The 27,919-nt window shown below is 49.4% G+C and overlaps 1 protein-coding gene across 1 annotated transcript in view; it reads left to right on the forward strand.

Annotated features, from left to right (window-relative positions):
- The window catches only part of ANGPT4 (angiopoietin 4), a 46,899-nt gene that overhangs the window by 14,582 nt on the left and 4,398 nt on the right, over positions 1-27,919 (forward strand). The window contains exons 2-8 of the mRNA XM_019972179.2: positions 9,250-9,405; positions 10,932-11,053; positions 13,791-14,023; positions 18,052-18,167; positions 20,211-20,312; positions 21,779-21,945; positions 27,193-27,323. Coding sequence (XP_019827738.2) covers positions 9,250-9,405; positions 10,932-11,053; positions 13,791-14,023; positions 18,052-18,167; positions 20,211-20,312; positions 21,779-21,945; positions 27,193-27,323 — 1,027 coding nt within the window. The remainder of the gene's footprint in view (positions 1-9,249; positions 9,406-10,931; positions 11,054-13,790; positions 14,024-18,051; positions 18,168-20,210; positions 20,313-21,778; positions 21,946-27,192; positions 27,324-27,919) is intronic.

A 27,919-nucleotide genomic window follows, 5' to 3' on the forward strand; every position in this document is an offset into this window, starting at 1 on the left:
CAGACCTTAAAGTCAGAAGAGAGCTGACAGGAGAAGCTTTGGAAGCTCCTGAGATTGGGGTGTGTGGATGTGTGTTGGAGGATTTGAGTAGATAACACCCTGGCTCCATGGCCAGACCCCGGCATCCCTCTTCCAAACACAGTGTGCGAACCACAGACACAACCCTCTGCCCAGAGCAGTTCGTCCAAATCTCAAGTGTCCTTATCCTTTAAAGCAGCTGCTATGGTTTGAGGGATTTATCCCCAAGCAGCCTTGCAGAGGGATTTAGTGACAAGTGGGCAGGATGTTCCCGGCAGCCCTGATGTGATGGCAAAGGCCTGGAAATGAACCTGCAGACCCAGCGATAGGGGACCAGAGGAGCAAACGGTGGGGCACTTCAAACAGCAAGGCAAGTTCATCTGGATGAACATAGAGCAATCTCCAAATTACATTAAGAAAAAAGATGCAAGGTATGGAATGGTGAGCTGGTATTGGTATAGACTAGAAGCAGGGGAAAAGGAGCCTATTCATTGCTGGTATATGCTTAGAGTTTCTTTCTTGCTCACCGGACCTGACCTCCCGGCCTCTCAAATCAGCAGAACTGGATATGAATCCAGCAACTGCCAACTTGTTGGGTGACCTCAGGGAAGTGACTCTATGTGTCTGAGCCTCCATTTGCTCGGGCCCTTTTCTACGAGGTCCACATCTTCCCTCTTCACTCCAACCCCACATAGTGGTACTGTTACCACTCCATCTATTGATGGCGAAGTGGAGGCACAAAGGTGAAAAGTGGCAAGCCATGAAGCAGCTCAGGCTGGGGTTCCATGGTTTTATAAAAGCACTTCTCTCCTTTCCTGTTGTTCTGTTTGCCAGTGGCTATACCACAGATCTACATGGGGTGGTTTATTTCAGAGCTAACTCTTTCAGGAGGGGAGATGTCCAATCCATCCATTCATTCAGCTTAACAAATATTCATGGAACACCTAGAAACTGCCAGACATCCTCCAAGCTCCAGAAGAATTTCTAGCAAAGGCCCTGCACCCAGAGTTAGTGGCCCACTGAGTGTCCACTCGTGCAGAGTTGTGTGTAGGAGGGGTTTTCAGAGTCTCAGCCTTTCCTGTGCCCTGGGTCCCTCTGGCATCTGATAAAGATCTACAGCCTCTCTCAGAAGAATGTCTTTAAACATATATAATTACATGCTTCAGGATTTCCCTGGTTGTCCAGGTACTAAGAATCCGCCTGCCAATGCTGGGGACTTGGGTTTGACCCTGGTTCAGGAAGATTCCACATGTCTTGGAGCAGCTAAGCCCTCGTGTCATAACTACTGAAGCCTGGGCGCCTAGAGCCTGTGTTGCACAAGAGAAGCCACTGCAATGAGAAGCCCACACACTGCAACTTGAGAGCAGCTCCTACTCACTGCAACTAGAAAAGCCTGCAAGCAGTAATGAAGATAGTGCAGCCAAAAAAAAAAAAAATTAAGTGTGTATGCGTAGATTTACAAAGGAAACAAATTGCCTTGAGATACAGATATCAAATATTTTTCAGAACAGATGTGTGATGAGAGAGTAGCACACACTACTGTGTGTAAAATAGATAGCTAGTGAGAAGCTGCTATATAGCGCAGGGAGCTCAGCTCGGTGCTCTGTGATGACCTAAAGGGGTGGAATGCAGGGGCGGGAGGAAGAGTAAGGACGGAAGGGATATATACATAGAGCTGATCTACATTGTTGTACAGCAGAAATTAACACAACATTCTAAAGCAATTATACTCCAATTAACAACTAAATTAAAAGAAAAAAGAGCAGATGTGTGATACAGTTATATAGTACTTCTGTATTAGTCTATTAAATAACAAGACCTCTGGTGGATCTAGTACTTGCTGTCTTTTTTTTTTTTTTTGTGGCTCTGCTGGGTCTTGCAGCGTGCAGGCTCTTCATTGCAGCGTTTGGGCTTCTCTAGCTGTGGGTCCAGAGCATGTGAGCTCAGAGGTTACACTGTGTGGGCTCAGTTGTCCCATGACATGTGGGATCTTAGTTCCCTGACCAGGGATCGAATCCACAACCGCTGTCTTAGAAGATGGATTCTTAACCACTGGACTGCCAGGAAGTCCCCCTTCCACCATTCTGAAGTTGTAATAAGTATAAACAGTATGTCATGAATGTCCACAACCCCTGGAGTGAGACAAGGGATTATCTGTGACGTCTGCTGGTGAAGTCACGCGCAGCACCACCGCTGCAGTAATTTGTGGCCTACATTCATCACTGTAGGAAAAGCGCCTTTCAATTAGAGATGAGCAAAATAAAAAAACAAACTGAACACAACTATTTCCCATCCAAGTCCACAGATTCCCTGAATTCTATTCACAGATCCCTCAGGGATCCAGGAATAGCTGTTAAGAATGCCTGGCTGACATACTGGCTTTTCAATATTACAGTAATTATATCTGTACAGGCAGACCTTGAAAATATTGAGAGTTTGGTTCCAAACTGCTGAAAATAAAGTGAATATTGCAATAAAGAGAATCATGAATTTTGTAGTTTCCCAGTGCATTGCAAAAGTTATTTTTACACTATATTGTAGTCCATTAAGTGTACAATAGCATTGTGTCTTTTTTTTTAAGTACAGGCCTTAATTAAAATATATTTCATTGCTAAAAAATGCTAACCATCATCTGAGCCTTCAGCGAGTCGTAATCTTTCATAGTAATTACATCAAAGATGCCTGATCACAGATCACTATAAAAATATAATAGTAATGAAAAAGAAATACTGTGAGAATTACCAAAATATGACACACGGATATGCAGTTAGTTAATGCTGTTGGGAAAATGGAACCAACAAACTTGCTTGGCACAGAGTTGCCACAAACCTTCAATTTGTTAAGAAAAAGAAAAAAGGCAATATCTGCAAAGCATGATAAAATGAAGCATGCCTGTATACAATCTCATTCTGGTTTTTTTAGAATAGAAACAATTTGGAGATACAGAATATAAAAAACAAAAACAAAACATTACCATCACCACCACTGTAATCGCCTTCCCTGAAGCAAAGCACCGCGGTCGCCAGTTTGTGTCTCCTAGACCTTTGTCTGAGTTCACGTGGAAACACATCAGCTGGGATTTCTTACATGCAAAGGGGTCCACACTGTAGGTAATGTTCTGTATCCTGCTTTTTTCTCTCAAGAGTGTATCTGGGACATCTTTTCACGTCCACTCCTGATGAAGGTCGACCTCGTTCTTTTCAACAGCTGCTTGGTAACCCCTGATACAGACTTACAGACATACCAGAATTTTTCATGTGTCAATTACGTAATCATGCTCTAGGCCTTTTAAATGGATCATGCCTGGAATCTTCCCTACCGTCTGGAGATAGGAGCTACGATTATCTGCGTTCTAGAGAAGTGGCCCAAAGAGGTAGAGGTCACATAGCCCAAGGTCACAGACCCATTAAGCTAAAGAGCTGTGATTCAAACCCAGGCTCACCATATATAAGGCACTACTCTTTCTTTCTGCCTTGGCTTTTATCTGTAGTTGACAAAACGCTTTCCCCAAATCTGAACCGTTTCTACAAAAGAGACAGGCAGGACATATCGTTGTTATTGATCTTATTGATTCTCTGACACACCAGACACATTCCCACCTTAAGGCCTTTGCACTGCCTTTCCCGCCTGGAATTCCCTTCCTCCTGACTTTCCCATAGTTGGCTTCTTCACGTCGGCTCAGCTCAGATGACCCCCTCTGCTGAGCATTTCCCTGCCATTGTGGCTAAACAAGCCCCTGACCCCACTCACTACCCTGTCTTATTTTCTTTGTAGCGCTCATCACTATTGGAATTTAACTTATATAGTCAATGGAAGTGTCCTGGAATTAGAAAGCTTGCCAGTTTTGTTCATTCCTTATTCTTGAGTACCTAAAACAGGATCTAGCATATAATAGGTACTCAAAAATAATTTCTTGACTACATAAATGAAACTCAGAAGGTGAGGGATTAGTTTGAGGAAACATTTATAACATACGTTTCCCATGGACTGTATCCTGCCAAGCTCCTCTGTCCATGAGATTCTCCAGACAAGAATACTGGAGTGGGCTGCCCTGCCCTTGTTCAGGGAATCTTTCCAACCTAGGGATCGAACCCAGGTCTCCTGCATTGCGGGCAGATTCTTTACCATCTGAGCCACCAGGGCAGCCCATATTTATATATAATACATATTATAACACATATTTTATATGGGACATTTTATAGAACCTTGTGTTGATGGATTTTATATTGAGATATAGTCCACATACAGTGAAATTCACCCTTTTAATGTACAGCTCTATGAGTCTGACAAATGTATATCATCATGTAACCACTGTCACACAATACAAAATATTGCCAACACCCCCCAAAAGTTCCCCTGTGTCCCTTTGCTGTGAATCCCCACCCCTGGGCCTCAGCCTCTAGCAACAAGTGATTCTGACTTTTCCAGAAAGTCATATGAATGGAATCCTACAGTCTGTAGCCTTTTAAGTCTGGCTTTTTTCAATGCAGTCTAATTGGAGGTGCCTCCATGCTGTTGAATGCATCAGTAATTCATTCCTTTTTATTGCTGAGTAGAGTTTATTGGATGACTGGGCCACAGTTGCTTATCCATTTACCAGATGAAGTCTTTTTCATTTAGATAATGCAGGAAAAAAGCAGACTTCAGCAAATCTCCTTGGCCACTGAGACTCTCCTGCCTATGTGCTCAGCTATATTCTATCCAGAATTCCTTCCTTTCTCCCCCAGGCTCTGCCTATCAAAACTTTTTCCTTTCCTTCAAGGCCCTTTTCAAATGCTCCCTCCCACAAAAGAAGCAGGGTTTACTGTCCCTGTGTCACAGGTTGGTAAAGTGAAGCTCAGGGAAAGGCAGCCTTCAACTGCTAAGAGGCCCACACTTGGGCGTAGCAGAGCCAGAACCAAACTCAGGGCCAAGGCGAGAAGTGGGCAGCTCAAGGGCCAAAGATCAGCCTCTTTGCAGGCCGGGGGTGGTGTGTGTTGGGGTGGGTGGTGTCAGGTGGCTGAGATGCAGGGCCCCTCTTTCCCATCTCAGGCCTGAGAGTTTACCAGCAGGAGGGTGACAGAGAATGGGCAGGTCCAATCCTGAGTGGGGCTGGGGGGCTGGGGCAGATCCCATCTGGGGTTTCCTCTCCATGAGGACTTTTCCCTTTCCACCCTTCCAGTTGGTGCCTGAGCCCTGGGCTGGACCCAACCCCTACACACAGGCTGACATTACTCATCAGAGCTGCAGGCTGGCTGAACTGAGGCCCTTCTTGCCCAGATTACCATCCTAGAGCCCACGAGTGGGCATGCAAGTTCGGTGATGGGTCCCAGCTGTGGGTGGCCTTCGCCCACCCAGCCATTTGTAGCCACAGAACAAATAGGGGACTAATAAGAGTGCTTAGGGGGTTCCCATTACTAGAGAGGACCCCAAGCTACCCTGAGGCCCCAGGCCTGCTGTGCAGACCTGAGAAGCCCCCTGGGGAGGGAGTCTTGGAACCCAGGCCATCAGCTGGTGACCTTAGGCAAGTTTTCTGGGTCTCAGTTTGGGGACTTGGGCTGCTGGTCCTGGGTGGAGCTTATGGATACTTTTTCAGAATATTACTTAAAAAATTTTTTTTAATTTACATACTTTTTTGGTTGCACTGTGTCTTTGTGGCTGCCTGCAGGCTTTTCTTCTCTAGTTGTGAAGAGCAGGAGCTCCTTTCTAGTCACAGTGTGTGGGCTTCTCATTGTGGTAGTTTTTCTTGTTGCAGAGCACAGGCTCTAGGCGCACAGGCTTCAGTACTTGCAGCACGAGGGCTCAGTACTTGTGGCTTGTGGACCCTAGAGCTTGCAGGCTCAGTAGCTGGGGAACACGGGCTTAGTTGCTCCGCAGCGTGTGGAATCTTCCTGAGCCAGAGATTGAACCCATGTCCCCTTTAGTGGCAGGCGGATTCTTCCTCTTCCACTCTACCACCAGAGAAGTCCAGAATATTGCTTTCAAATGCATAAAATAAGAACACCTAGTGACATTGTGATTATAATGTGCTATAGTTGTAACATTACCCAGTGGTGGGCTTGAGAATGTCCAATATTCTGAAGTCATGATTGGTATTTTATGACACTGTAATATCTATGCTGTGATAGGAAATACTTGTGATTTCTGTTGGTAATGAAGTTGCAGGATCAGCTAACAGTGTTATGATTTGGAATCTCTGCTCATAATTAAAAGTGAAAGCCGCTCAATTGTGTCCAACTCTTTGCGACCCCATGGACTATACAGTCCTTGGAATTCTCCAGGCCAGAATACTGGAGTGGGTAGCCTTTCCTTTCTCCAGGGAATCTTCCCAACCCAGGGATCGAACCCAGGTCTCCCACATTGCAGGTGGACTCTTACCATCTGAGCTACCAGGGAAACCCAAGAATACTGAAATGAGTAGACTATTCCTTCTCCAGCAGATCTTCTCAACCCAGGAATTGAACTGGGGAGATCCTTCATTACAGGCAGATTCTTTACCAACTGAGCTATGGGGAAGCCCAGTTGTAGGATCAGCTAACAGTGTTATGATTTTGGACCTTGGCTTGTAATTGAAGGAAATGCCAAATTTTTATTACAGGTTAGTGAACAAAAAAGAAAAATGTAATTATTCTTTCACCCAAGTTCATGGACCCCCTGAATTCTCTTCACAGGCCCTGTGGTCCCCAGTTAGGCACCTGTGACCTACAGACAGAATACCCAGGATTAGGGCATGAGAGCCCCCCAAGAAGCCTGAAAAAGGAATCAGATAGAGGGTGATGGGAGGGGAGGGGGAAGGAATAGGGAGGGGAGAAGAAAAACTAGGGGAGGGTATACCTGGGAAGTTCTTCCAGAAAAAGGGAGTGGCCATATGGGTGACTGCTGCTGAGACGGAGAGTAAGCTGAGGACACAGAAGTGTCCTCTGACCACCCTTGTCAAAGACAGTTACAACGAGGTGTGTTAAAGAGTCTCTCCAGGGCTGGGGACAGGTCAGTGGTGCACAGGATTCAACCATATGGGTTGTATTTTTTTTCTTGAGTGTAGTAAAAACACAGATTTTATTATACTATTATTTATGCTGTGTGAATGTGTGTGTGTGAAGAACACCATAATAATATTATTTTTTTTAAAGTAAGCATGGAGAAAGCAGTGGCACCCCACTCCAGTACTCTTGCCTGGAGAATCCCATGGACGGAGGAGCCAGGTAGGCTGCAGTCCATGGGGTCACTAAGGGTCGGACACTACTGAGCGACTTCACTTTCACTTTTCACTTTCATGTATTGGAGAAGGAAATGGCAACCCACTCCAGTGTTCTTGCCGGGAGAATCCCAGGGACAGGGGAACCTGGTGGGCTGCCGTCTCTGGGGTCGCACAGAGTCGGACACAACTGAAGCGACTTAGCAGCAGCAAGCATGGAGAGGGAGGGAAAAATGGAGATAATTTGTCCAAGAAGTTATGTTGTTTGGGGGTGAGCAGAGAAATTGGAGACACAGATAGAGAGAATCTGTGGAGTCAAGGATATTTTTTTTCTTTAATTTTTAACTAGGGACCCTTGGACACATTTGCCTGATGCAGAGGCTGGGGCAGGAGAGGAAAGAAGGGGTCAAAGGGACAAAGGCTTGAGAAGTTCAGACACACTTATCTCCCTGGTCCTCAAGTCCCCTTTGTGACCTCTCCACTTTGGGCAAGCATCAGTTGGCTGAGTCTCTCCCCAGAATTTCTGATTTTGTAGGTCTGGATCTGGAAACTTGGATTTCTCACAAGCTCCCTGGTGATGCTTGCCCCAAGGACGCACTTTAAGAAGCAAGGCTCTGATCGACACCACTTGCGCCCCCTTCAGGATTTGACATTGCACTACAACGAGCCATGCCCCCTTAGAAAGCACAGAGGTGAGGGAGGTATGGGAGCAGACAGTTGAGATGGAAGAGAGGTGAAGAACTCAGGAAGAAGCAGCTGAAGCCTGACCCCCAGCCAAGGTCACCCCATCTCCCTGGGAAACACCAGTCTTCCCAGGGACCTTGGGAGCTGCCCTGTTGGACCTCCTGGAGGGCTGAGTGACAGGGGGTGGGAAGGAGCCAGAGCTGGGGGATCGAGATGGTGGCGAGAGGCCAGCAAATATGCCCAATGGAGAGCGAGTGGAGGAGAGGCACCGGCTTTCTGTCCTCAGGCACTGAGCCCTGAGAACAGGCCGTTCACCTTTGCAATTTGATCCTGGTCTCATGCCAGCTTCTCCTGCTCTTGGGAAAAAGCAGCCCTGTCAAAGAAATGAACATTAGCTTGTCAGATCCCAAGATATCTGAGCTGGGAGGACCCTTGGAGACTGGCCAGTTCAACTCCATTTCACAGATGGAGGGGGCCAGAAAATAAAAGTCCAGTTTGATGGATGGACTTGCAAACTCCGGTATAGGGAAAGATGCATCCCCTCTTCCCACTCTTGACTCAGTCCTACGAAGCTAAGTCATAGGCATGACGTTGGGGACTATGATGACAATTGTTGCTTCCCCTCTTAGTGACTCATTGAACACATTTTTTTTTTTAACACCCACCGTATGTTAAGCACTGTGCTAGACATGGAGATAAAGTGGAGAGCAAGCCCAAGCTCCTGGCTTCATGGCATTGACATGTCAAGGGCAAGTTTTAAAAGGCAACAAACAAAAAATATGTAATACAAAGTTGGGGTGTGATAAGGGGTTGGAAGAGAACTGAAATGATGTGAGGGAGTGAGCCTTGTAGATGGTGTGGGGTGGTAGGATCCAGACAAGAGGGAATAGCATGTGCAAAGGCCCTGAGGTAGGTCCATGCTTGCTGTGTTGGAAGGGTGTCACAGAGGCAAGGTGTCTGGAGTGGAGTGAGGGGGACTAGGAGAGGAAACCAGAGTGGTAGCAGGAGACCAGGTCGTAAAACCACCTGCAGTCACGGAGGACTGGCTTTTCCTCCCTGACTTTTCCAAGGAAGACTTTGGTGAGATAGGAACCCTGGGAGGGCTCTGAACGGAGGAGAAGTGTGATCTGACTTCAGTTTAACAGGATCCCTCTGGCTGCTGAGTAGAGAATGGGCTGTGTATGGGACAAGGATGGAGGCAGAGAGGTTGAGGAGAAAGCAACAAATAGAGTAAGCAAGAGGTGATGGCAGCCTGACCTGGCATCAGGGCCTCCCCCAGTTGCGCTACATCCTTCCAGGGGACATGTGGAAGGGACAGGAAGCTCCCTTTAACACTTACCCATGACCCCAGTGCACCGTCTATCTCCTCACAGCTGGAAAGGTACATCCAGATGAACCTGAGGTTGGAGCTGGCACAGGCCCAGCAGCACATGGTCCAGAACCAGACAGCCACCATGCTGGAGCTGGGCACCAGTCTCCTGACCCAGACCACCGCCCAGACCCGCAAGCTGACCGACGTGGAGGCTCAGGTACTAGAGGGTGAGGGGGTGGTACTGGGGGCACCGTGGCTGGCCAGGCTGGCTCATAACCCTGGTCATCTTGCTTTGACCCTTGTCCCTGGGGAAGGTCAGAGCCTCCTCTGACCTTGCAGCCCCCGGGACCCCTCCCTGATGACCCCATCACAGAACTGTCTCCCACCAGGCCACGAGCCCAGAGCAGGAAGTGGGGGACAGCAGACACTGGGTTTGGCTCTTCTGCCTCTGTGAGTCCCGTGTCCGGTCCGAGCTGGGATTCAGCAGCACAAACACACCTGCCCTCAGGGGGCTCACAACGCTTCAGGAAAATGTGGATAATAAATTAGACCTATTTATTAGACCTCAGGGGGACAACAACTCTGGAAGAGGAGGCCACAGGGAGCAGCAGAGAGGGAGGTAGGAAAGGGACAGGAATATAAGTGAGAGAGTGAGTAAATGAATGGCTGAAAAGACAGCTGACAAAGGGCCACGTGTTTCTTAAACCTTACTATGTGCCAAGCCCTGTTGGAGATGCCTGGTTCTAGTTTACAGCAGTAAATAAGATAGGTATGCATCCATACGCCCCTGGAGCTTCCTTCTCATGAGCACCAAGAAAACAAGCAGGATAAATAGCATGTGTATGAGACAGTGATAGTGCTAGGGAGACAACAGCAAGCACGAAATGACCGGTGGAGAGTGTGTGCCAGGAGTGGCGAGAGGGACAAGTTGCAAGCTTAGACAATACAGCCAGGAAGGCACTGCTGGGAAGGTAGGGTTGGGGCCAGGCTTACTAGAACAGCCTTCCCAACAGGGAGAGCAGTATGTGCAAAGGCCTGGAGGTGGAACAGAGCTGGCAAGCTCCAGGAACATCAAGGAGGCCAGTATGGCTGGAATGACCCAGGGAGACTTGTGGGCCAGCATCAGAGGTGATGGGGACAGGTGGCATTACAGGATTTTGCCAGCCACCGCCATGTGCGGTGGGAGCCACAGGAGGATTTTGAGCAGGGGGTCCGCATTTTAAAAGTCTACCCCAGACTACCAACCAAACAGAGGCCTATAGAGGACAAGGTCGGGGACAGGGAGCCCTGTGAAGAGGCCAGTACAAGACACAGGGTGAGAGATGGAGGTCAGGGCCAAGCGGGTCATAGAGGAGACCAGGAGAGTGGCCATGTAGCCATTCGGGAGGTGGAGCAAATATCTAACTGCTGATGGATTAGATATTGGGGGGGAGGTCAAGGCTGATTCCTCCCACATACATGGCAGGAGGAATGGAACTCCATGTACAGGGATGGGGAAGAGCAAATTTAAGATAATCACAAGCCTAGCTAGGTGTCATGGTCTGTGCACGGGTTGGGAAAGAATTTCCAGAAACAAGGCAGAAGGAAAGAAAGGACCACGATATTAGGGTCTATGAGTGAGAGGGTGTAAATAGGTCAGCAAGTCTCTGGAATGGCAGGGCTTGAGGTCAAGTGTGTGGCTGCTGGGCAGGGCTCCTAAAGGGCTTACAAAGCCCCCTCTCCCCACCTCCCTTTTCGGGGCAGGTCCTGAACCAGACGTCACGAATGGAGATCCAGCTGCTGGAGACCTCACTGTCCACCAACAAGCTGGAGAAACAGCTGCTGCTGCAGGGCCATGAGCTCCACCGGCTGCAGGGCCACAACAGGTGGGCACTGGCACCCTGACACGGGACACCCTGGCAGGGACCAGGGCTGAGCTCCAGGGCTGGGCTGGGACCCAAGTGGGCTGGGGATCTGGGGTGAGCCCCAGAACCAGCCTGAGCTGGGCTCTGTCAGGGGGCAAAATGAAAAGGTGGACTTGAGCTAGTGCCCAGGATGGGGGCTAGGGCCAGAGGTAGAGGCCTGAAGACTGGAGTGAGGGGGCACTAGGGCTGGGGCTAGAGCTGGGACGTGGCCAGGGCTAGGGCAAGGCCTGAAACCAGGGTAGGAGATCAGACTAAAGTTGAGAGTGAAGGTGGACACTGGGGCTTGGCTGAGGCTGAGGCTAGGGGCTAGGCAGGCATGGGGCCTGACCACCCTGTCCTGAGTGGGGACAGGAGACAGGCATTTTCCTGGGACGTGGGAAACCCTGATTTTTCCTCTCTTCTTTCTCTCTCTCTCTCTTTCTTTCCTTCTTTTCTATCTTCCTTTATTTATTTTATAGATTTTAACAGCTTTTCTGAATCACCATTTGGATAACATACAATTCACCCTGTACATCTTAATTTGATCTACATATCTGTAAATAAATAAATATAATCTCACCTACCAACTCCTCTCCTTCCCAGAAACAACCACAGTGATATGTTTCTTGTCTGTATTAGCAGAGAGTCTCAGCATTTATAAGCAAATAAACACAAAGGGAACACCCTTTAAATTACAAAGAAAGAGTCCTGGGGTACAGATAAGGCAGAGACATGGACCTCTGAAGCTGATTTCATCTCAGTTTCGAGCTGAGTGGAGAAAAAACTGCCAAGCTCAGGCTGGTGGAGAAAGCAAACCCACACAGGTAAGCAGTCACAGGCCTGTGTACAGAATGAGATGTTATTGTTGCTCATATGCTGAGTCAAGATAAGGATACAAGCATCCTCAAGCTCCCTGTGATCTGGGGGCCATTAATGATAGTTTGTATACCTCCTTATTCTTACTCCCCATCCCAAGGGAAGGGGGAAGCACTGGGATACTACCAATGACTCTGAACTGAATTAAAGTGCCTAGAAACCAGTGAGCCACCAGTGGGCTTCCCTGGTGGCTCAAATGGTAAAGAGTTTGCCCACAATGTGGGAGACCCGGGTTCAATCCCTGGGTTGGGAAGATCCCCTGGAGAAGGAAATGTCAACCCACTCCAGTATTCTTGCCTGGAAAATCCCATGGACGGAGAAGCCTGACAGGTTACAGTCCATGGGGTCGCAAAGAGTTGGACACAACTGAGCGACCACCACACACAGAAACCAGTGAAGATGGAGGGTGTCATCAATACACACTTGGCCCATGGAGACAGCTAAAATTCTAGAGTCCAGGTGGAATTGTCTCTTCCTGAGGCATAATCTGGGGTCCAGAGAAATTCCTCCGGCCCTGGCTGGACTCATTTTCTTAGACTGGAGAATGGTTGGCATAGCCTCATGCATAAGAAAATATCTCCTTCCTGCTTCATCTTTCAGCTACCCACCCACTGGCAGCGGAGGCAAATATGTATGCATAGTCCCCTTTTAACCCTTTTTAAACCCAAGTGGAACATACTATTCTTTGGAAGATGATATTTTCTTTTTTTTTTTTTTTTCAATTATCCTGGAGATGGTTCCATAGCTACGTGACACACTTGTGAATTCTTTTCTCCAGCTGCATAATGTTCCACTGGACGCCTGTCCCCAGATATATTTCCCAGTGCCCAGTTAATGGGTACTGAGGTTGTTCCAGTCTCTTATGATTCCAACACGTGGTGCTATGAATATTGTTCCCATACCTTATTGAACACACATGTGAACAAATCTGTAGGACAAAATGCCAGAAGTGCGAAAGCTGAGTCAAAAATTTCTTTCTTTTAAAAAAAAACTCATTACAAAAATGCCTCATGCTTATTATATCCTCAGACAATAGACACTTGTACAAAATGAAAGGTAAAGTTGGCCCCCTCCACCCACCCCTTCCTTTTCATTTCCATCTGCTCAAACCTGATCCACAGAAGTACCAGCACTTAGTGGATTTTCTTTCACATTCTCTACAAACTCAGGTACCACCATGTCCTTCCATATGTCTATCCACGCCTCTTCCTATAAGCTCCCGAGTATCCCTCAACAATTTACATTAATACCATTTTCTTTCTCTTTTAATTTCTCACATGCGGGGTTAGACTGGAGGCAGTGATGTGCCACTCCAAGTCCCTGGCCTCTTTCCCTTCTGCACAACTGAGCTCAGCCTCCTTGCTCTTCAGAACTGCTCCAGATCATTTCCAGGGAAACCAGAACAGAAGAGCCTCAGCCACTCCTGGCTGTTGTGCATTTTGGCTGTTTTGTTTTTCCCCATTACAACCAACTCTCCCAAAGGACATTCTTGCCCATGCCCCCTGGAACTTGTCTCTGGTGAGTGGACTGCTATTTCAAAGGACACACGTATTTGGGATTTGATCACGGCTAGCTGGTTGCTGGTGTGTCCCTCCCACCCCACCTGTTTCCTCTGCTGGACCCCAAGGCATTTTACTCCAGGGCCAGGTCTCTCTTTCCTCCATTCCTCACTCTGCTATCCGTGGGCACGGACCTCCCGGCTGTGGAACCCTAGGCAGGACGCTACCTCTCCGAGCCCCGGTGCGGTCTGAGCCTCACCCGAGGACCCAGGGGAAAGCCTTGAGTGTGACTGCACGGTGGGGGCGGCGGGTTCACCCCTGTGCGCTCCCTCCCCTCCCTGCAGCGCGCTGGAGACGCGGGTGCAAGCCCTGGAGACGCAACAGCAGGCGGAGCTGGCCAGCCTCCGCGGCGAGAAGGAGCGACTGCGGCGCCTGCTGGGCCGCCAGAGCGGCGCCCTCGCCGGCCTCGAGCGCACCCTGCGCGCCGCCAGCAGCAACTCCAGCCTCCTGCAGCGCCAGCAGCACCAGCTGCTCGAGTCGGTGCAGCGCCTGGTGCGCGTCATGGCCCAGGGCCCGGGTGAGCGCCCGGGGCGCCCGGGGTGTGGGAGGAGGGCAGCAGAGGGGAGGGAGACCCTGCTTACCCTCCTGCCCTTTCATGCTTGTTCTGGCAGCCACTGCAGGAAGGACCATCCCCGCCCCCAATCATGAAACAGAAACAACAAAGAGTAGTCATCATGGTGACAACAACCACAGTCCTAAGAGGAACCAATCCAGACTCCTCCTGACTCCCTGAGTGACCTTGAGCATGCCCCATCCCTCCCTTAGTCTCCCTTTCCCCATCTGTTCAATACGGGTGGTGATAAGAAGGACACCACCAGCCCAGACTGACAAGTTGGGGATTCCAGGATCCACCCTCCATCCCCGCTTGCTTGGGCTTGCCCCCTCATCCCCAAGCCTCAGTTTCCCTGTCTACAGAATGGAGAGGTTGGATTCAGCCCCACCCAACCCCCCAAGGACTTCTCTCCCCTCTAACCCAAGAGGACCAAACAGGAGAGGAGAGGCACCTCTGGATCAGTTTCCTAAGAAAGGACAATGGCTGGGCCTGCTCCCCAGCCCCCACTTCTAATGGGGCCGACTTCAATCACTCAGTTCCAGAGTCAGTCACTCAGTCAACAAGCACTTACTGAGCCACCCAGTGCTGGGTGCTGGGGGTACACCAGTGAACAGCATAGTTCCACAACTGTTTCTTGCCAAAAACAAAACAAAACAAAAAAACATGGCTAGCCCCTCTCTGTGGGTCTCTGAGGGAAGGAGGAGGAATTGCATATTTGTTAAGTGCCTGGTATGTGCTAGGTGCCCTGCTAGCAGTGTCCCTGAAGTTTCCAGACTTGTTTAGTCGCTCAGCTGTGTCTGACTCTTTGCCACCCCATGGATTGCAGCATATCAGGCTTCCCTGTCCTTCACCATCCCTCAGAGTTTGCTCAAGTGCATATCCATTGGGTCACTGATGCCATCCAACCATCTCATCCTCTGTCATCTCTTCTCCTCCTGCCTTCAATCTTTCCCAGCTTCAGGGTCTTTTCCAGACAATGGAAGGCCTAAAAGGCTGTGTGCAGGAGAGGAGACTTTAATCTGAGGGCTGCAGGAAGGGACTAACTCATTTTCTAGGGACTAACATTTAGGAAGCGTGATTGGAACCAGGGAAGGGAGAATGGCTTGGTGAGAGAAAGACAGGGAAAGGGTTCCTACTGCTGCTGGGTCACCATAGGGGGAAGCTGGAAAGCCTTTAAGGCACAGGAGTCAAACAATAGTGATGGATTCCAGACGCTGTTGGCTGGCAGCATTGTGGAGACAGAGGACAGCACCATAGCGCCATCTAAGCTGGGCACCCCGAGGTGGAGGTTTGAAAAGGTCTGAGGTGGCCACAGGCAAGAGAAGTGGATGTCGTCCGTAATTAACAGTGACCCGAACCCATCACTGGCTTGTGCATAGTGGCAATGAGGCTGCCTAAATTCATCCTGTAGCTCAGCCAAAGGCATGGGGCCTGGGGCCAACACCTCACCCCACCGGCTCACTGCCAACCCAGTCTCCAGTTGTGGCCCAGTGTCTGCTTCCCTTCCCCAGGGACCAGGGGCCTGGCCAGTGAGACCATGGGGATCTTGTCCAGGGAATGTTTTTGCACAGACTGGGATGGATTTGGGGGCTTTTGTCTTTTCATTTGTGATCTGGGAATAATAGCCTCCTTTCAACAGTGCCTCAGCTCCAAGATCCAGGATCCAGGTTCAAGTATGAAGCCAAAAACAGGAAGTCACACACTTGGTAGCTTCCTGGTTTGTCCCTCGTCAGGATACCTATCCATCTGGAACTTTAGCCCTGTCCATGGATACCCACCTTAAACTTAGTGACTCAGACATTAAAGAATCTCCCCACAATGTGGGAGACCTGGGTTAGATCCCTGGGTCAGGAAGATTCCCCTGAGAAGGGAATGGCTACCCACTCCAGTATTCTTGCCTGGAGAATTCCATGGACAGAGGAGCCTGGCAGACTACTTGGGGTCCTTGGGGTGGCAAAGAGTCAGACAAGACTGAGTGACTAACATTATTAGTTATTGGATACCCACCTACCCAAGATTGGATTCTGGTGGATTCATAGCCCAAAGCTCTAATGGATTCCACGAAAGGAGCCAGAGAGGGGATTTGAATAGTTTATTTACCAATAGTCACTTTTTTCTTGCTAAGCCTGGAGGCCCCCAGAGCCCTGGTGGAATTTGGCCATTATATTCATATCCTCTCTTAAGGCCAATGGTCAGCTCCCAGGGAAAGCAGAATGTAGGGGAGGGGCCCACCTAGGAGATGCTGGTAGAGTGGACTGTGGAGGAGACTCTGGGCCACCCACCCCGAGGGAGCTCTAAGGACAGCTCCCCAGTGAGACCCAGAGAGAAGGCAAGCCCCGCTCATCCCTTCCCACCCGACCCAGCCGTGTGTCCTTGAGCCAGTTACCTCACTCCTGGGCCTCAGTTTTCTGGTCTATGAAATGGAGAAGTACCTCAGTGGAGTTGGAGCCCCAGTACCTGTCCTGAAAGACTGTAACAGCCGCATCTCTGGCCTTCCTGCTTTGAGTCTCATCCCTCCCAGTCTCTGTCCTAATCTCTGGCCAGAGCACTCTTCCTTGCCAGAGTCTGCGCTCCTCAGCCCCATGTTCAAGACTGAAATCTCAAGACTCCTCTCTCCTTCCTTGATGACACTTTCTAGTTCATTGAGCAGCTAGAGCTCCCTCTGGCCTCAGGTCTGAGATCAGGGTGTGAGTCATCTCCTCTCCGTGGCCTCAGGCAAATTTCCTGTGTGTGTGTGTGTGTGCGCGCGCGCGCATGCATGTGCAGGTGCGTGCATGCATGCTAAGTCAGTTCAGTCCTGTCCAACTCTTTGTAACCCCATGGACTGTAGCCTGCCAGGCTTCTCTGTCCATGGGATTCTCCAGGCAATAATACTGGAGATATTCCCACTCAGAGATTGAACTCATGTCTCTTAGGTCCCCTGCTTTGGCGGGTGGGTTCTTTACCACTAACACCATCTGGGAAGCCCCAAATTCCCCTCACCATACCCCAACCCCAGCACACATCAGTCCTGTTCCCACGTTGGAGCCTGTGCCTGTGCTGTTCCCTCAGCCTGAGACAATCCTCCCTTCTACACCTGGGCAGTCCCTGCTCCTCGTCCAGGTCCCAACTCACTGTCAGCTCCTCTAGGAAACCCTCCCGGGCCTGATACATTCTGTGTCCCCAACATCTCCCAGCCCAGAACCTGGCACAGAGCAGGCAGAAGTGCCCACCTGGCCCTTTCCCTCTCACCTTGTTATTTAGTTGATCAGTCACGTCTGACTCTTTGCAACCCCATGGACTGTAGCCCGCCAGGCTCTTCTGTATGGGATTTTCCAGGCAAGAATACTGGAGTGGGTTACTATTTCCTTCTTTTTTAAAAAAATGTTAATATATATATTTTATTGAAGTATAGTTGACTTACAGTGTTTTAGGTATACAGCAAGATGATTCAGTTATATATATACACATATATAATTTTTCAGATTATTTTCCATTATAGATTATTATAAGATATTGATTATAGTTCCCTGTGCTATACAGTAAACCTTTGTTGCTTGTTGTGTGTCCATTTTCTTTTAAATTAGAAATATACTGTTCTATTCATACTAAGTCAAAGAAGTAGAATCAAAATTTGTCATAAATTTTTAGCTAGGCAAAATTTCATAAGTTTTCTAAAGGGATCTTCCTGACCCAAGGATCGAACCCGCATCTCCTGCATTGGCAGGTGAATTATTTATCACTAAGCCACACCCATCTTCATCAATGTACATTCATGCTCAGTCGGGTCTGACTCTTCGTGACATCGTGGACTAGTCTGTAGGCTCCTCTGCCCATGGGATTTTCCAGGCAAGAATACTGAAGTAGGTTGCCATCCTCCAGGGAATCTTCCCAACCCAGGGGTCGAAACGGAATCTCCTGTGTCTCTGCATTGGCAGGTGGATTCTTTGCTACTGAGCCACCTGGGAAGTGTTTTGCTCTCTGCTAATTGTTTTCACCTTGTCCCATTGCAGCCTCCATGAGGGCAGCTGACCAGCTGTTCCAGGACTGTGCAGAGATCCAGCGCTTTGGGGCCAATGCCAGTGGCATCTACACCATCCATGTGGCCAATGTGACAGAGCCCAGAAAGGTTAGGGGGCTCCTTGGGGACTGAGGCTATCAGACGGTGCTGAGCCAAAGGACCCCTGCTCACCCCCACCTGCTCCCCACATTCACTTCAGGCCTTGTCCAACATCTGAGATCCCAGAGAAGGTAGGGGTGACCCAATCAGGGGTCAGATCATGTGGTTAAAGCAGATATTTTCTAGCTTGTTCCATGTGGGATATTAGGGACTGGGACTGATGGAGACCCTGAACTTTGAGGACCAGTTATCAAATGTGTGGAGGGAGCGCAGTCAAGGCAAAATGTGGATGTCAGGAGGGAGGGTTTGGGGGCCAAACCCAAAAGTGGAAGAGTTTGAGATATCCTTTTTAAGATGCATTCAGTCTGAGTATTTACTTAAGTGAAAAAAGACACCACTTTTAAAGTAAATATTTTATACGAAATTAAGTAAATTCAGCTATGGTGGGATTTTGGAAGTGTGAATAGCTAAAATTTGGGAACACTGATAGAGAGGGAAGAGCTGGCCTGGGAGGTAAGAGATCTGGGCTCAGACTTCAGCTTTACTTTGACCCATTCACCTTGAGCATATACTTTCCCCTTTCTGGACCTCAGTTTCCCTTCCTGCAACCTCTGCTACCCTCACAACATATACCACTGTCTTCTCTCCTGAACAGACCTTTAACATCTCAGAACCTCTATTCCAGCTACTCCCCTCCTCCACTGGAAATGCTATTTCCACTCATCTCTATCTGGCAGGCATGTCAACATCCAAAGCCTTGTTCCAATGCTACTCCCCTGGGAAGCCTTCCCGAGCTGTCCCTGACTCTTTCTTGGGAACTCATCTTGTAGCTGCCCAGATGTTCATATTCAGTAGTCTGCCAGCTGTATCAGACCTTCTAGCCATATCAGTCTGCTAGCTTCCTCCAGATCAAACCAGCCCTGGGGGTTTATTTATCTCTCATTTGTCTCTGATTTGTCTACTAATAATATGGGACTAGATACCAAGTATTTCCTCATCAAACATTGAAATCTACTGAACTGGCTGAAAAATTAATATGTAAACAAAAGTTAAACTGAAAGATGTGATTGCAATGGATGGTAAGCTCTTCAAAAGAATGAACTCTTTGTCTCATCCATATTGGCACTCTCTATGCCTTGGACTGCAAGATCCAACCAGTCCATTCTGAAGGAGATCAGCCCTGGGATTTCTTTGGAAGGAATGATGCTAAAGCTGAAACTCCAGTACTTTGGTCACCTCATGCGAAGGGTTGACTCACTGGAAAAGACTCTGATGCTGGGAAGGATTGGGGGCAAGAGGAGAAGGGGACGACAGAGGATGAGATGGCTGGATGGCATCACTGACTCGATGGACGTGAGTCTCAGTGAACTCCGGGAGTTGGTGATGGACAGGGAGGCCTGGCGTGCTGCGATTCATGGGGTCGCAAAGAGTCGGACACGACTGAGCGACTGATCTGATCTGATCTGATCTGATGCCTTGAATGGAGCCTGCTACCTACTAAGTGCTCAGAAAACATTTGTCCACCAAATGTAATAACATTTTTTTTTTTTTTGGTATCTTGTCCCAACCGTGCGGCATGCAGAATGGTTCCCCAACCAGGGATTTAACCCAGGCCTCCATAATAAAAGCACTGAATCCTAACCACTAGACCACCAGGGAACCCCTGTAATAACATTTCCTGAGTCTACGCCATATATCAAGCACTTTACACCTCTTGGCATTTCATTTTTAAAGGAACCCTGCAATAATAGTGAATGAAAAGCCTCCGTTTACTGAGTTCTGTTCTTTAGATGGATGACTCATCTAGTTCTCACGACAATTCCATTGTGCAGATAAGAACCTAAGGCACAAAAAGATGAAGGTATTAGCATCCTCGTTTGACAAATGAAGAAAGGAAGGGTTTGGGCCTGGATCTGTGCGATGCCCTTGACCACCAAGCTCACTGTTTGCTTTGTGATGTTCTGTCAGTCAGATGACCCTCATGCTGGCCCAGACCTGGCTTCTGGCTGCCTCCAGGGGCTTCCAACTCCCCACCTTCTCAATTCTCTCCAGGTGTTCTGTGACATGGAGGCCAGTGGAGGTGGGTGGACCCTCATTCAGCGCCGTGAGAATGGTAGCGTGAATTTCCAACGGAACTGGAAGGATTACAAACAGGTAACATTGCTGCCCTGGGGAGGATCTTGTCAGTCCTGAAACCTGGGGCAGGATGTGGGGTGTGGGCAGGCATCTGGTTTGCCCTCAACCCTTCTCAGAAAAAAAAATCAGCCTGCCTAAACCAACTCCCTTCAAACAGGTTTGGCCAGCGCACATTCACTGTCAAGGACTCCAACACCCAAAATTGAACCTTCTTTTTGCAAGTCCTGACGTATATCCTAAAAATGAAAGTTTAGCTTTCATTTTATTTTAATTTTTGGAAAAGATACACGTTGATGGAAAAATTTTACCAAAAAATGGAACAGAAAAAAGTAACCTCTGCTGCCCACCCCGGGATGCACTGCTTAAATGAATGTCTTTGTCTTAACACACATACATGACTACATCTGTAGGAGAGATTTTTTAATGCAGAATTGCTGGCTCAAAGACCCCATGCATTTTACAAGATGAGGGATAATGCCTGATTGTCTTCCAATTTTTTAATTAAATTTTGAGTAAAGGATTTTTGGCAAGCTGACTTAAAAGCTCTTAAAGTTTTTAAGAGCAAAAGAAATAGAAAAAGATACTCAAACGGAAATATAACAATACTATTTTTTGTGTGTCTGTTTGCTGTCCATTTGATAAATACTTGAAAATAAAAAGCAAATTAAGCTATGACTGTTCTTAAACCAATTGGGTTTTAAAGAATTATTCAAATGGCAAAAAGAAAGAGGGTGCTCAAAAGCAGAAATACACAAGAGTGCTGACTATAAACCATTAGGCTGATCAGTGGTACTAAAATGGGGAGTGGGGCTTAGGTGTGCCCTGTCCTTAGTGCTGAATTACTGTCCTGGCTAAGGGTGTTGGATACTTGTCACCCTGGGACACTTTCCACCTCAGTGCTCTTCGTTTTACATTTTTGTTACTGAAATTTTGCAGTGGCTGCCATGTCACTGAACAAAGTTTGCTCAGCCATGTATGCAGCGGATTTAAGTTTTTAGCTAGTTTTTAACTGAGATTTAATATACGTGCATTTCTGTGCACAAATCCTAAGTGTAAGTAAGATTCAGTGACCTTTCAGTGAATATGTATTCACCCATGTGACCACCATTCAAAGATAGATATGCAACATTCCCAGCACCCCAGAAAACCTCCTTGTGTCTCCTCCAAGTCAAGACACCCCCAAAGTAGTGGTTATTCTGACTTCTACCACCACAGACTTTTTTTGACCTGTTCTTTAACTTCATAGAAATGTGATTTCAATTGCTTTTAAAAGGTTTTTACATTTACAAAAGTCTTAGTCATTTTACTCTAGAAGTTGGGGAGCTCCACCCTTAGGCCTGCCCACACTATTCTTTATGAACTTGGTCATTTAGCAAAGTGGCTTTGGGTGAATGTCCCCAGAGCCGGGCCCAGCCCAGATCCTTAACCAAAGGCGTAGCCTCTGTCCTCCACATGCAACCCACCCGCATTCTCCCCTTCCCTAGGGCTTTGGCAACCCAGCCGGAGAGCACTGGCTAGGCAATGAAGTGGTGCACCAGCTCACCAGCAGGGCAACCTACTCTCTGCGAGTGGAGCTGCAAGATTGGGAAGGCAACGAGGCCTACGCCCAGTATGAGCACTTCCAGCTGGGCAGCGAGGCGCAGCTGTACAGGTGGTCTCGGGGCCCAGGCTGGTGGGTGGGCGGGGGACCCTGGGCTAGTGGCTACAGAGTCTGCGCCAGGGGTCAGTCCCTGGGCGTCTCCTGTTCCTGCCATCTTTCCCCCATCTGGGTGCGCGTCATGGGCTCTGGAGGCAGCTGGTTAGCACTCAGCACAGCCCGGCCACTGGGTGGGGTGGAAAGAATGCCACTGACGCTGCCATGCCGGGAGCAGGAAGGGGCCTTCCAAGGTCAGTCAGTCATTTTGCAGAGGCCTGGAACCGCGGGAGTGATGTTCCCAGTCTGTCCTATGCTATGAGGGGAAGTGGAAAGGTCTCCGGGCTGGGAAGTGAGAGACCTAGGCTCATTCTCACTCTCTCCAGCTTGCTGTGTGAACTCAGGCGAGTCAAGTCAGCTTCTCCGTAGCTCTGTAACACAGGATGGGCTTAAATATGAGCAACTTATAAAATCACCAAGGTCTCCCACCATCCCCCTCAGCCTGGGTTCTTGGTCCCATTCAGAAAAAGAAATGAGCATTTCTTGAGCACCTACTATGTTCCAGGCACATAGCTTCATTTAATCCTCCCCATAACGTTTTGAGGGCTTCCCTGGTGGCTCAGACGGTAAAGAATCTGCCTGCAATGCAGGAGACCTGGGTTTGATCCCTGGGGTCAGGAAGGTCCCTGGAGGAGGGCATGGCAACCCATTCTAGTATTCTTGCCTAGAGACTCCCCATGGGCAGAGGAGCCTGGCAGGATACAGTCCATAGGGTCACAAAGAGTCGGACACGACTGAGTGACTAAGCACACACACACACATAACCTTCTGAGGTAAGTGTTGCTATACCTGCTTTAGTGATGTAGGAACTGCCCAGAGTTACAAGGTAGGGAAGGCATAGTTTTAAACTCATTTTTGCTGCCAAAACTCGTGTTTCTCCCCCATCATTTTATGCCTCTGAGAAACTCGAGGATATTAGGATAAGCTATCTTGGAACCAGGACAGAATTGAATTCACAGATTCATGTTCCAGGGCCACAAGGGACCTCACATGTCATCTGGTTTTTCACATGATGCTAGAACCTCCTCTACAGCCACAGTCAGCATCCAACCATGCTGGAATGCTCCCATTAATGGGAAGGCACTTCCTTCCAAAGAATCGCTCATGACTCTCTGGCTCCTTGCACTGTATGCATAGTTCCCTCTCTGATGGCCTCTCAGGGATATGCCCCCAGCCCCTCTCTCTGTGAAATGTTCCTGGTTCATCCAGTTGGCTGCTTCTGACATCCCTCTTTATGGGACTCAACCCAATCTGATAATGCTCTTTCATAAAGTGTAAGGTCTAGAGCTAAATGAAACATCCCCAGGTCTGGGCTAGGCTGGCTGAGCTGAATGCCCCCTGACTCCTTGAGCTGACCAGTGAGTAGCCACAACACCTGGCTGACCTCTCTTTAAGCCACTGACCACCAAAGCCAAGACTTAAATCCTGGCTTTATCCTTATCTCCCTGAGGGACCCTGAGCAAGTTGCTCCCTCCACTGTCTCATCTGTGAAATGGGTGCCCAAAGTGTACCCACCTCAAAGTGCTGTGAAGCTTGAATGAAATACTACACATAGAGCATTAACACTAGCACTTAGTAAATATCCAACAAATAATATTATACTATTATATTACAATTACTGTTCCCAAGCCATCCTTTCACACACTTGGCTGGCCTGTTCTGTGCGAATTCACTGCTGTTCCCATCCCCAGTGCCTGGGACATAGTAAGTGCATAACAGGAAGTGGGGGTGCCTCCCTTTCCTACACATGTAACAGTTAAACTTCATTTCATCTCCATGACCCAGTCCTGGGGCAGCAGCTTCTGTGGCTCCAAGTCCATGATCTGCCATTTTTCTTAGGGAAGAAATATCAGGAAAGTATTATATCTCATTGTGCTAAAGAACATGGCCCTAGAGCCAGATTGCCCAGGGTATGAACCCTGACTCTTTGACTTGTTGGATTCATGACCTTAAACAAGTTACTTACCTCTGTGTGCTTCAGTAAAACACACTATCTATGTCATAACTGAGATAACCTGTGGGAAAATGCCTAGCATATGGTTAGTGTTAAGTAAATGTTAGAGATATATAAACAATATATCCAAAGACAGAAATACAATATCTCTACATCTATGCATATCTCAGTTATTTATGTCCATTTATACGAACATATGCATTTATGTTAAATTTGGAACCACTTGCTGTGCTCTCCTATGTGAATTTGATGTGCTGCCTCTGACTTTTTATCTGAGATCTGGAGAAGCTCCCTGCCCATTACTCTCAGGTCTCAAAGGGCCCACATCTATTTGACCCTTAGCAGACCCCAAATAATAATAACAATATATTGAACATTTGCCCTGAGCTAAGTGTGGGCTGGCCTTGGTCATTTGGAGAAGAATCAGACCTACGCTCTACCCCTCAAAGTTGTTCACAGTCCAGTGCGTCATGTGTATCTTGGGGTGAGTGTGTCTTCCCACACCCCCAGGAGTACAGGAGTTGCCTAAGGGGACAGCACAGGAGCACAGAGACACTAGTGCTAACAAGGAGGGCTCCCTGGAGGAGGTGATGCCTATGAAGAGTAGGCATTCTCCAGACAAAGAGAGGATAGAGAGGACACCCCAGGCAGAGACAGAAGAGTTGCCATCTAGCTGGCCACGGAAACCCTAAACTTAAGCAACGCTCTTTCAAAGGCTGCTGGGATCCTAAATAATAGGCCCTGCTCATTCAGGAACAGCTTGGAAGATCCTGGAAAACACAGAGGGGCCTGGAAACTGCGAGAGAAGGGCTAGGGGAAAGTGACAGAAACAAACGCTGGTCCCTGGGCCCCCACTGTCCAGAGTCAGCTGCCTGACAAGATGAGGAGGATCCTTTCAGGGATGCCCAGAGGCAGGGAAGCCTGGCAGTCAGCAGCTGGGGCATGGGCAGGAGGGACACGCTTATATGTCAGATACAATGATGGGGACCCTCTGGAGCCCAGCTGGGGTGCATGCAGAAGCCTGCAGAGAAGTAGCCATGGAGCGGGGTGAGGGAGGCACAGACAAGGCACAGCACACACTGACAGCAGGCACAGGCCTCCCCGAGGTGCCACCCACCCAGACCCGGCACGAGCACCAGATACACACAGAGGCACACAGGGACACGCACAGACACACATGTTCGTGTGGAGGGGCTCACCACACCCCTGGGTATATCGTGGGCCTTCAGAGCACAGAGACTCATACAAGTGCCATAGCTACCCAAACAAGCACAAGCACACAACCGGGCACGTGTGCAAACATGCCTCAGAGAAGCCCTTGCAGATAAACACATGCACAATCCAGCCACAAAGACAGATTGCAGAGCACACACCAGATCCACCATAGATAATGCCACACAAACTCAAAACACACGCACACATACACACGCAGGCACAAAGACGTGTACCCAGATGCTCACGACCTCAGACACACAAACTCACACCCCTTCTGTATCTCACCTGGGGACGTCCAAGGACCCGTGTGTTTGTTTGGGTTCCCCAGGCCTCAGCCATGAACATGTTCAAAGTGTGTCTGAAAAATGGGTCAAGTGGGGTTTCCTGGCCCATGACTTGAGGATCCCCTAGAGACTGCAGATCCCCCTTCTCGCTCCCAGAGGAGCAGGGAAGGGAGGCTGAGGACTTGGGCCCAGTAAGGGGCTGATGCTGCTGAATGACCTCATGAGATCATTTGGCTTTGTCCAACACTGATTTCATGCGGCCCCAGACTAAACATGACCCCCAGCCTCAGCCTGAGCCCCAAGCCTGGCCTTGAAGTGACATGTCTGAGCCCTTAAGGGGAGCCGTCAACAGCCACAAGAAGCTGGGACCATATGAGCAAGTGGGCCGGCCAGCCTATTCCCACCCCAGGGAGGCCCTGGCTAGGTGGGCCTCTTGGAAGGGGGTTTGCAACACCAGTCATGCAAGCCCAGGGTGATGTATTTAAGGGCATTGTTGAGGCTTCATGGCTGTCTGCCCTGAGCTGGCCCTGCCCTCTCCGCAGGCAGAGTCCATGGGTGGGAGGTACCTGGACTGAGCCAGGCCACATGCCCAGGCACCACCTTCCCTCTAGATCCCTCTGGGGGCATCTCGCAGGCCCTGCCCTGGGGAACCAGAGCTCCCCTGAACTGCCCTGGCTGTACCTGGTGTCCCCTTGCCTCCACCCGGAAGACCTTGATTGCTCCCAAAGTGGCTCCCGCCGCAGCTGTCAGTGGAGGCCCTCCCCCACCACAAGCCCCCAGCACTGTCTTCAGCCAGGCTCAGTGGAAGCCTGTGCCAGCCGCGCGCCCCGGGCTGGGAACACACGGACAGGACAGGACGGATAACAACAAGCCCTGAACGTGCTGGGCACTTAGCACGCGCCAGCACCGCTCCACACTCGTCACATGCTGAGGTCACCCCCTCACAATGATTGTTAATATGCTATCATTACCGTTTTTAAAAAGTGAAGAAACTGAAGCTGAGAGGTGAAGCAATCTGCCCAAGGGCACGCAGCTGGCGAGCAGCAGAGCTGGGATTTGAATCCAGGCATTTTGTCCCCAAAGCTCATGGTTGCAATCACCACACAGGCCTCAAGGTGTCTGCCAGGGTCTTGTAGCCTGATAAATAGAAACCCTCCCCACCTGGCTGCAAGGGTAGAAGTCACAGGTATTGGGGTGCCTTGGGGCCCCATCCATGTGGGCTGATGTGGTCACGGAAGCCTTCCTGGAAGTGGGGGCGGGGGGATGAGTATGAGGAGGTGTGACAGGGCTGGGGTTGCAGGATGGTCAGCTGGGGAGGGAAGGCACACAGCTCTCACACTCGGGGAAGGCTCCTTTGGCTCACAGGAGCTCTGTTTCCTCTTCTGTAAAACAGGAGTTTTAGGGTATGGTGAAGATTAAGCAAGAATGAGTTAACTCACGTTAAGTGCTTTAAACAATGCCTGGCACATAGTCCATGTTCAAAAAGTGTTAGCCATAGTCATTATTATTATTATTATTATCATGATCACTCTCACAACTGTCCAAGACTCAGGTCCAGCTGAGAGGGGCCTGGCACACATGGGGACTCTGTCCCTGGAGGCAGCAGGCAGGGACGGCAATCCAGGAGGGAAGATGGCCCAGAATCCAGGATGGGGCTCCCTTCCCAGGACAACCAGAGGGGAGCCCCTTCCTCAACCAGCCCCAACCTGACTCTGTGCCTCTCTCCCGTCACCACCTCCGGGTGGCCTCCAGGCTTTCTCTGAGTGGGTACAGTGGTTCAGCAGGGCGCCAGAGCAGCCTGGTCCTCCAGGGCACCAACTTCAGCACGCGCGACGCAGACAATGACAACTGCCTCTGCAAGTGCGCCCAGATGCTGTCCGGAGGTGGGTGCAAGATGGGGTGGACCCACGCCTCTGCACAGGCTCACCTGGCTGAACACCTTTATCGCCTCCCCACTTGGGTCTTTGTGCAGCCAGGTGCCATCAAGAAGTGGGTACAGGTCAGGGTCTCACTCACTTGCAGGCTGGCCTGGCTATACCTCATCCAAACTTCCCTACTTCCACTGAGTCCTTAAGGTCCCCTCCAGGGTCTCACCGCCCCCTAAAGCTGGCACCTCCAGTTCTCCCCTGAGACCTCAGAGCAGCACTGATGCTGGGGACCAGGGTGCACCCTAGGGGGGTAAAATGCCTAATCTGCTCCAACCCCAGATTTGAGACTCCCCCGCAACCCTCCTCCAGGCCAAGCAGGATCAGGAGGAGGGAGACCTGGGTTGGGGGCAGAGGGGCAGCTGCCCACCAACTCTGACTCAGGCAGTGTTTTCTGCAGAGAGCGACGTCAGAGAGTGGGAGATGGGATGTGAGAGACAGAATGAGAGGGACAGAGATCAGAGGGGACCTCAGGAGACACAGAGACAGGGACAGACGGAAATGAGAGAAACACCAGGATGAACAGATAGAGAGGTGGACACAGAGCTGCATGG

Source organism: Bos indicus, chromosome 13 (assembly GCF_029378745.1).
Source record: "Bos indicus isolate NIAB-ARS_2022 breed Sahiwal x Tharparkar chromosome 13, NIAB-ARS_B.indTharparkar_mat_pri_1.0, whole genome shotgun sequence".
In the NCBI taxonomy this organism is placed as follows: Eukaryota; Metazoa; Chordata; class Mammalia; order Artiodactyla; family Bovidae; genus Bos; species Bos indicus.